The 10721-nt window shown below is 33.5% G+C and overlaps 1 protein-coding gene across 1 annotated transcript; it reads right to left on the bottom strand.

The window, feature by feature from the left end:
* Nucleotides 1-2126: 2126 nt before the first annotated feature.
* Nucleotides 2127-9362, bottom strand: LOC112038906 (leucine carboxyl methyltransferase 1 homolog; the record flags this gene model as incomplete). Its single annotated transcript, XM_065772218.1, is given in 10 exon segments — nucleotides 2127-2191; nucleotides 3229-3312; nucleotides 5663-5710; nucleotides 5897-6017; nucleotides 6367-6469; nucleotides 7116-7197; nucleotides 7492-7539; nucleotides 7981-8123; nucleotides 8227-8315; nucleotides 9264-9362. Coding segments are annotated over 10 exon segments (882 nt in total), but the record flags the coding sequence as incomplete, so codon positions are not given.
* Nucleotides 9363-10721: the final 1359 nt, after the last annotated feature.

Raw genomic sequence — 10721 nt, 5'->3', positions numbered from 1 at the left:
AAGGCTTAAAGCACTTTTAATTTTGGGTTTTCCTTTTTATGCTTCAGGGTCTGTTTGGGGATTTTGGTTTTCCTAACGACCAGCAACACGTGCCTAACTCCTCACCAGCATCGCCATGAGAAGTAGAAACAGTGAAAGCTCGTGACTGACACGTGCCAATTCAGCAACTACTGTGTGGGGGGTTTGGTCAGGTAAAGAAGGATCTCTTATTATAAAGCCTCAACTACTAGTTGTCTCCAAAAGGATGATGATTTGTGTGGAACTGTGTTTTTGTTTCTTTTTTCAAAGAAAACAGATCTTCTTTTTATAGTATTTTTATTTCCCTTAGTTTATTATTATTATTATATTTTTTTTCTTCTTCTCTGATATAGCTGTTTAGCAAAGAAAAAACGTGGTGGGTTCCACTGATCACCAATTTGTATGTCTCATAGAATTGGCTTTGTGGGGTCTTGGCCATGTGGAGAAATAGAAAACGATAAATTTGCATGGTGTTTCTTTTCCTTTATAATGTAATCTCCCTCCCTTTTCTTTTCTTTTTTCTTCTTATCAAGTTGCTTGCCCTGTTTCTATTTTGTATTTTTCTTAGTATGACATTAAAAGCCAATGAGATTGTTAGATTGTGCAAAATCAATGTGGCATTGGGACCAAAAGTCGTACTATTCTGAGCACAGATGCCCTCATTTTTCAGATGTTTTGGCTCAAGTGTAAGAAGTACAGGTACCAGGAGTTAGTAAAATTTTGACTGTTCAAATTGGGGTAAAAGACGTACAAAAGGTTGAGGCAACAAGCAATAAGAAATGAAATTTTACCTTTTAATCTGTTTAAAGGAATATGCTTTTCTTACTCCATTGGGGCCTTGGGGCACTTCTGTGAGGAAATGACTCTCTTGTCTTTTAGCTGAAGAAATGGCTATTTTGTTTAATCAAGGACAGGTAGTGAAAATTAAAAAGAAAATTAATGTCAAAATCATGGAGTAGAGAAATTGGTTAGAGATAGATGTCCCTTCGGACCTCTTTTGAAGCTTCTTATTTTATGTCATTTTAATTTTTAGGGTAAGACGGAAATGTACTCGAATCCATCTAAAACTAGATTGAGTAAGGTTAGAGATACCGTTCTTTTCACACCTAAATCTTCTAAATCTACTCTTTTTACGTGTCAATTTTTTATTATTGAATTTTAGTACCTTCAATTTAGTCCACCATTTACTTAAAAAGTTAAAATCTAATTAAAAATTTTCACACATATAAGCAGTGTGGAAAGGGATGTTAATTTACGGATTATCCACAATTTATTATCTTTTACGTACATAGTACTTTTGCCTCCAATGAATCTCGAGGGACATGCGAAGAATGAGTAATTTTGATGGGGCCATACCGGCCAATTTCGGGCAATACCAGCCGGTACCGGGCATACCGGCTGGTACAGAATTTTTTTTTTTTTTTTTTTTTTTTTTAAGTTTTGTAATTTTTGAATTTTTGGTAGGGGAGAATGGTAACTTATTTGCATTAATTTATTAATATTATTTGTTTTCTTAGTATGCAATGGTAACTTTTAAGCTTTCTATTTTTTATATTGTATTTTTTTTTTTTTTAATTGATACTAAAGTCTAAAACCATGAATAATTAGTTCTGAATTGAAAAAATGTTTTAAGTTAAACTTTTATAATTGTTATAATACACACACACACATATATTTATTTATTTATAAATATAAAAAATAGCGGTAAATCCGAAACTGTACACCGATATTGACCGGTATCCGAAATATATCGTACCGCTGGCCAAACCGGTACGGTATTGAATCCCTTGGTGATAACCCCTTGCTTGCTATTCAAGGGAAATAAGATAGAATAGAAGCAGGATGTACAGGTTTTTAGATGACATACAAAGGCTAGAATTCTAAGAAATTGGCAGTTCAAATCTTTAGACTTTTTGATAAGAGAACAGACTTTTAGCTGAGATCATATAAGATGGAGTAAATAAAGTATGCCTACTACCTATCAAATGTACCATAAAATGGGCCACTACCTATCAACCACATCATATAAGGGACCACTTACCCCAACCCCTGCATTCAATTGGGAAAATATACAAGAATGAACAATACAAGATTTATAGAGCATTTACCTTCGCCTTTCCTGAGCTTCAATAAAATTACTATAAACTCTCAGCATGTCCCAAGCAACTGCCCTCTGATATCCACATAGAAAAGTATTGGAGTTAATGAAACAGAAAAAGAAGATTAATTCAGTACTCATAAAAAACTGAAAACGAGGATTGGTTCAGTGAACTTGAAAGAGAGGTTGCTGGGAGGAAAGTATTATTCCTTCAACAAAAACAACATAGCCTTAGTACCAAATTTTTTGGGGTCGACTATGGATCCTTAACAACATTAGTCAAGGTAACCAATAAAAGGAAAGTATCAAACCCAAATTACTTAGTAACATCTCAAATGTACTTATGTACATCTAGTGACTACCTTCTGAGACTTCAATCATGACTCACACTCACACTGCCAGTGAGCCTTGGCTCAAATGGCACTTCCTCCTCTCACAAGTGTGGGTAGAGGGTGAGGACGTTGATTCAAAAGCCACTAAATGCATGTATACCTCACCAATAAAAAGAAAAACATAACTCATGAAGTGTAAATCTGACAGAAATTGAGTATCAAATCTGCCCCACCCCCCTCCATCAACCCATCCATCCATAATCTGTCCATGAATCTATATTAAACATCTATACCTACATAAATGACTTTTCAGATCTAGGTAGTAAATTTTTAACCTTTTGTTTTTTTACAATTAGGTCAATTATTCAAATAAAACATAACCTGGTCATGTACGTTTCATATACACTAGTAGGATTGATATTCAAATAGTTCAGCATTTTCACTATGATATAACTGTATCCTAATTGGGTCAGATTTGGTGCAATTGACAGATTTGTTGACTGGGTGACTTCTCTATCATTATTTAAAAGGATGGCCCACCTTTGAACGTAGAGTTTATTCATCTGAATTAATCTAAATTACATGCATATTAAACAAGAATAACAAACAAATATTTTTTTTGTAATTGGTAAGTTATACACATACACAGTGGATTTTGAACCTACAATCTCGCCCACCATCTACTCATGTGGAAAGAGGAAGTGCCATTTGAGCTAAAGCTAATTGGCATATTAGAAGAATAAATTCTTACTTTCAAGAAAAGCAAATTATAAGATATACCTGCCATCCCTGGTCAAGAAAGAGTTTTTCCTTTGCAAGTAAAGTTGGTGTAGCATGAAGCCCCAAGAGCGCACAGCCTCGACTCTGAAACAAACAGCAACAAGGATTATTACATACAGATGAAACGTTTTGCAGGAAAACAACTTAAATGAGATTGTGGCGAACATCAAAATTTCAGTTGATGAAATAAAAAAATTGAAATCAACCATAGACATCAAAATCGATAATGACAATTTTCTATCTGGTTAAGGCATTTTGGGAACACCTAAGCATTGGAGTAGACACTAAGGGTGTGTTTGTTTAAAGGTGAAATAAGGTGGATGGAAAACTTTGAAGAGAAGATGGAAAGAAAAACTTTTTTTTAGTATGTTTGGTTGGGTGAAGAGGAAGGAAAATAAATTGTAAGGCCTAGGTGTTTTCTCCTTGGGCCCACCAAAAAGTTTTCTCCCCAAAGTGGGGAGAAAACTGAGAGGGGAAAGCTCATGAAATGAGCTTCCAAAAATACCTTTCACGTTGGACTTCACCTCCAATGTGTCGGCTTTTTTTTTTTTTGTTCTTTTTCTCTCTCTTAACGTGTTGCCTTCTATTAATGTGTTGCCTTCTTCTTTGATTTTCTTTCTCTCTCTGTTAACCTGTTGCCCTTTCTTTTTGTTTTCCTTTGATTTTTTTCTTTCTCTGTTAAGTGTTGCTTTTTTCTTTTTCTTTTTTTTTTAATTCTTTGATTTTGTCGGGACGTGTTGGCTTTCTTTCTTTTTTTTCTTTTTTCTTTTTTTTAGAAAATAGTTTTGGGTTAATTTCTTATGCTACTTTTATTTTTCTTTTTTACTTTAATGAAGTGTCCATCTATACACAATTTTTTTTTTTTTTAAAAAAAAAAAAATAGTTTTGGGTTAATTTCTTATGCTACTTTTATTTTTCTTTTTTACTTTAATGAAGTGTCCATCTATACACAATTTTTTTTTTTTTTAAAAAAAAAAAGTATAATGTGTTACTTTTTGTTTTATTTAAGAGGGACATGATAGTAAATTTATACAAACTTTATTTTCAATCAAATAAAAAAGTTTTTCATCCCTTCACTTTTCCACCTTCCCAATCAAACACAAATGAGAGAAACTAAAATCTTTTCTATCCTCCTACTTTTCCATCTTCTCTCTATTTTCTATCCTCCTACTTTTCCATCCTCCCAACCAAACGGACCCTAAGTAGAATGAAGTGTAAGGTGCATCAAGCATTAAGCATGTAATTATTTATTTATTTAAGTTCCATAAAACTTGCATATGTAAACTCAATACAAATATATGTAATTGTTAAGAAAAATAGTACATCCCATTGATCCCAATTTTAAAATTCAGGAATCCTTGCATTTCTAGGGAATGTTTCACACACACACACACACACACACGAGGCTAATAAGCCTTTCAGAAATCTATTCATGTCAATTGTACAGAAATTTTAACACCTAGGGTTGAAAAAACCATAAAAATTCACGAGTCAAACCCATCTTTTGAAACCCCCTCTCTCTGTGCACACAAACCACTATAATCTCTCCCCCAATATCTCTTACACCTATTTCTACATTTTCTCAAACAGAATCTTTTTCATTAAAAATATTCAGACTTGTAATTAGGGTTTGAATCTGATAGAATGGCATGCACCGTTAACTAGCCCATCAGAAGGAAACAAATGAAGAAAATAAAAATAAAAAATAAGTAAGAAAATGAATATGAAAAGGATAAAATAGTTTAAAGCTCTGTTTCCAAAAACTAGGACCCTGGTTCACTAGATATCAGAAGAATTCTACTATGCGGACCTCAATGAGAATCCAAATTGCTTAAACCAGCATGCGGGAAAGGAACATCAGATTACCCGAATGACTTCTTTTGTGAAAATATCTTTGCTTGTTCAACAGTAATATTGGAGAGAATTTTCACAATCTATCAACACGCAAAAGCAACAAATTTTTATCACATAAGCACAGTCACAGAAAGTTCCAGGACTCTGTTATTATTTGTTCAGTGCTCTAACAGAAAATTGCTAGTTTGCTACACTCTTTTACCTATAGTTAGTTTCAAATCAAGGAAACTTACACTCTACATGTGCTTCTCTGGTGTTCTGGTGAACTTATTTTAGGACTCTGCCTTCCTTGGTTTAAAAGTTGGTGAATGAAATTGTAAGTTTGCTCTTTGAAACTAAGGGAGCTTAGGAAATGTTCTATGATCTCTCTCTCTCTCTCTTAATCTACTTTGTGCTTCTTTCTGGCACTCTTTTACTCATATTCTGTCCTCTAATTTCCCTATACATCTTTCATTCATTACCAAATGGAATAAATAAACATCTTTAGAGCTCAAATGAATCCACTTCCAGATGAAAGAAGAAAATAACCTAAATGGTTCAAAGAATGAAGCCTAATATGTTAAAGAAAATTTATCCATACCTCCAAATTTCTGATCATTTGCTGTCCAAAAGCATCATCTGGATGGATCTGATGGGAGAGGAAAAAAAAAGGTAAACTGTAAATAAACCATATTTTTTATACAATCTTAAGCAACTGTGTAATAATAAAATATCAAAAATGGAAATCTAAAGAAGCTGGGAACTAGGAACATCAAGAAAAGAAGCAATCAATGAACAGAAAAAATGAATATTCTTAGATTTGAAAAGTGTATACCTGCTCATATAAGAAAAATATTGCCGTAGAAAATGATTTTGCAGCCCAGCCAACGATACCACGCGTTGAATCTGGGTCCAAGTATATTAAAACACACTCTGCAATGATAAATGTTGGCAGACTGATAACAAGATCAGAATTATCAACCCTCAGCATGAATACAAATAACCTTATTTCATAAAGCCCTAAAGTGGGGACACCCCTCAAATACAAAACAGAGCATATTAATTTAGAATCCATCTGTAAAAGGAATCACCAGAAACCCTGGTAGTTATCACCATAGGTAAAACATGAAGGAGATTTAATGATTACATGTATAAAACACAAGAAATAAACAGAAAGTATCTAGAGAATGGCATGGCTGATTACATAAGCCTTAAAAGGAGACATCAACTGTCTGAATTTCCCAAAGTATGTAAAAGACTATAAAATTTTAACTAGAAAAAAAGAGAATTGATATGTGCACATACCTGGGATCCATATCAGCCAAAGCTATGACATCATCTAATTTTTGTGAATCACGCAGATCAATGGGGAGTAACTTGTAGTGATCACTAAGCACTTCTCCTTTCTCTGAAAAGCAAGATGTGAACAATTAGTTTTAGCAGAACAGATCAATATCCAATTACGTACATGCAAGAAAATGCAATCATCTTGAGTTATATATGCATCTATATTTAACCATCGAAGAAAACCTTATAGGGAGTCTGCAAATCATTTCCAGCAAGTGTATCAGTGAAGTAAATGCCACCACATTTTGCACACTTAGCATTAATACATAACAAACCAAATGGAAATCCCAACAGCCATACAAGTTTTGCACTTTTTCTGAGTAACTTTTTATATAAACGCAACTACAGCTCAAACATGTGAGAGCCCTCCTAAAACTTATAACACCTTTGAGGTATTTAGTTTCAATTTATACTTAAACTTCAAAAAACCTTACACCTACAGAGTAAAGATACTTTCAACTTCACATAAAGTATTGCTTCAACAAGACATCATAGAGTGACTACCGTAGAATACATGTCACTCCTGTAAAAAGGATATATACTTGCATGCTAAAGATTTAGTGCAGATGAATATGTGAGAGGTTAGCTCAGTATGAGACAGGTGACCAAAGACAAACAGCACAAGCACTTTCAAAGTGTAAGGCCCAGTGACAAATTTAGTCAAAAACCATCATGGATTTACAGCATCAACAAACCCAGGGGCTTACCTCTGCAGATTGATGCTGATGCACCAACTTTGTCCCTCAACTGACTGTAGCTTTCAATGAACGCTGCCTTTTTACTAGTTACCTAACAATCAAAGACCACAAAACTACTTATCAAAAAAAGGCCCTAACTTTCTTGCATAACATAATAATAGTAGTAAATACATTGAGTTGTACGCAACATATGTTTGCTATTGGACAGTTAACTAAAGATCTGGTGAAGTGAAAGCAGACTTCATCTGGCAGGAATTGCCGAATTGGATAGGTTCACATGAGTTTCTTCCACATAATATGCATTCTTAAAAACTAACCCACAAAAATAAGCTAGTGCATTGCTAACGAAACCCATGGGATAGTAATGATTGTGTCAAACTTGCACCTCCTTGAAATCCAGCTCCACATATAGATATGGTACTTTCCCCTCATCCTGCCAAAACAAAAATCCAATCACATTGCAGACGTGAACCTTTTTGTAAACAAATCAATAATAAACTAAAGTTTACAAAAGAACTGTACTAAATAGTAACAACCATAGGCATATAGAGAGGAAAAAAGAATCACATTCTGAAACTACTTTACAAAGTAATTTTCATTTTGGTCCATTAAGACTCACCCCCAGTGGTATTGACCCACAACCTCACCTTCCACCTTGCTCTTACAAGTGGAGGAGGTGCCATTTGAGCTAGAACTCATTGGCCTTGTAGAGTGAAATTTTACAAATGTCATTAGATTTCACATCTATTAAAGCCCAGAACATACAAAACATAATAGATAAACACATAGGATGCTGAGAGACGAAAAGCAAGCCTTAGGTTCATCACACTTTCGTGTACAACAATTAACACAGCTCCCAAGAAAACTCACGCACCTGTAACTGAAAAAATGTCGTATCGAACCCAGCTCCAATTGATAATATCTGTTTCTTTGTGTGACCCTTGTCATCTGTACCTCCTTCACAGTCAAGAAACTGAAAGAGCAGCTTCCGAAGAGCAGCCCAACGGGAAAAGTAACCTTAACAAAAGCAATGAAATTCACCTAGATTATTAACAAAGCAAAAGAATAACCAGCACGCCCAAATTTTATACTCAATACTTTTGCAGCGAATATATCATACCGCGGTTAATAATCGGAGATCTCCTCACGGGTCTTCTAACAAACAAGTGAATGTAGTCATCTTTCATGTACCCCTTTTTGACACAGGACCTTTTAACAATACAATAACAATTAGTATCATTCACCAAAAGCTACACATCATAGACTATTGAGACTTTGATTACAGGTTCTTTTGGTGCTTAATATGCAAGCCAAATTCCATTTTTAATCAAATGTTATTCACTATCTGATTCCTAAACTCGTGTTTTATATGCAATTTTAAAAAGCAAAAAATATATTGCAATTACAAGGAGAAAATTTAATCAAACGGTAGGCACACAAAATTTTTTGATGAGTGCATTGACAAAAAATTATATTGGGTAAATTACCTATTCAGTCCCTAACTTTTACATTGTGTGTCAATTAGGCCCTGACCTTTCATATGTGCCAATTTGGTGCCTAGTTTTTTGGTATTGTGTCAATTTGGTCCCTGATGGATGGAAAATGCTCACTCTTATTATTCAAGGCCGAATCATTTTGACACAATAGGGACCAAATTGACACATTTGAAAGGTCAAGAACCAAATTGACACACAAACTAAAGGTTAGGGACCAAATAGGCAATTTACCAATTATATTTTTTGATGAGTACGTTGAATAAAAAATTATAGCAGGTGAAACATACATACACACACACATATATAAGAATTGAAATGGATTTGAGTGTTGTTAGCTTGTAGATTTCAAGCCCAATCAAAGGTAGAAAATCAGAATTGGACAGAAAATATACTTGCATAATAATACGCCGTTTGGTTTGTGAGAAAATTGAAAAATTAAGAAATATGTAATACATGCCTGTTTGTATTCAGGTATTTCCTCTTTCTTTTTTCTTATCTTTTTTTCGTTTTCTCGGGAACCAAACAGAAAGTAAAGAGAAATGAACAGTTTCGACAAGAGAATATCAAAAAAGTGAAACACAAATTGAATTATAATTCGGCATTAAATAGGCTTAAATCTGAGAGAGAGAGAGAGAGAGAGAGAGAGAGAGAGAGAGCGCACAGTTTACTGGCCGAAGCGTCGTCGTTTGTGGCTTGAACTGCTACTGTGTTGCTGTGGGAATCAGACGCTGGCTCATGCTGCTTCGACATCTCTCTCTCTCTCTGTTTTTCTTCTCTTTTTTGGTCAGAGAGACAATACGAATACAAGTTGTGAGAATGAATGAAAGAAAATCTTCCCTTTTTTTTTTTTTTTTAGTTTAAATTTTTTTTTTAAATAATATTTTTGGGAGTTTATAAACTTGAAAATGTTAAAAATGTTACAATTTTAACTCCTTATTTTTTTAGTTGATGTGTTAAATATTAATGGTAATAAATCTAATTAGTACCACTCAAAAAAATATAAAATATAATAAATAAGTGTTTAAACTTTAAATTACTTTAATGATATTCAAGCTTTGTTGTCAAAGCTACCATGGTTTTCTATTAGTAGTGTTAAACAAGAGGCTAATTTTGTGGCTCATCTATGCTAGACATATTCCGGAGAATGTTTTTTGGATTGAGGATTCTCCTCTCCCTGCATTAGAAGCTTTGTATTTTGATCTTGCTCATATTCATTAATGAAGTTTGGTTTCAATTTCAAAAAAAAGAAAAGAAAAGTGTTTAAATTACTTTTCTTTTTTTTTTTAAACTTGTGATAAATCATTTTGTACTTTGTAAATCCTATGCAACAAAATTTGTAATTTCCCTTTTTATAACATATTAGAAAGAATTTTAGATATTATGGCATCACTCTAAAAACATAAAACATTATTTTTATAATAAATTTTAAATAGTAAGTTATTATTAGCATATACTAGTGGACAGAAAAAGTAATCAACTAGTAACAAACCTCCCATCAAAAAAAAAAAAAAATAGTAACAAACCATCACTTAAAATTTGTTATGAAAATATTGCAAACTTAGTATTTCTCATTACGTGTACAATTGCATGCAATACTTATCTCATATGGAAGTAAATCTCATACTTCTAGGGTCTACTCCAATATAGAGTCTAAATTTTTTGTCTCACTTTTCTTACTCCAATCTATACTCTACCAATAAATACTTGTCACATGTTCACCTAATTAATTAAATACTACTATTAATTAATAACTGTAGTATTAATAAGTCAATAATGATAGTATTTAATTAATTAAGTGAACACGTGGCAAGCATTTATTGGTGGAGTATAGAGTGGAGCAGGAAAAGTGAGATAGAAGATTTAGACTCTCCAATATAAGAAAGATGTTTGATACCGTCTGTAGGGACTCAATTTGGATTTGACCCTGAATATGAATGGGTTTTCAGCCCAACAAGCCCAAACAATAAATTTGTAGAGAATGGGTTAAAGGTTTAGATGCTGGCTGTCGTTCACCAAGCATGAACTCTCTTTTATTAAGAAACACTTAGAATTAATTTACAACGGGGAGAATGCTCCTCGGCCCGTGGCCGATGAGCCCCTTTTCTTCCCTTTTTCCTTC

Source organism: Quercus suber, unplaced genomic scaffold, assembly GCF_002906115.3.
Source record: "Quercus suber isolate HL8 unplaced genomic scaffold, Cork oak 2.0 scaffold_55, whole genome shotgun sequence".
Taxonomy (NCBI): Eukaryota; Viridiplantae; Streptophyta; class Magnoliopsida; order Fagales; family Fagaceae; genus Quercus; species Quercus suber.
This window is presented reverse-complemented; position numbering and strand designations above follow the sequence as displayed.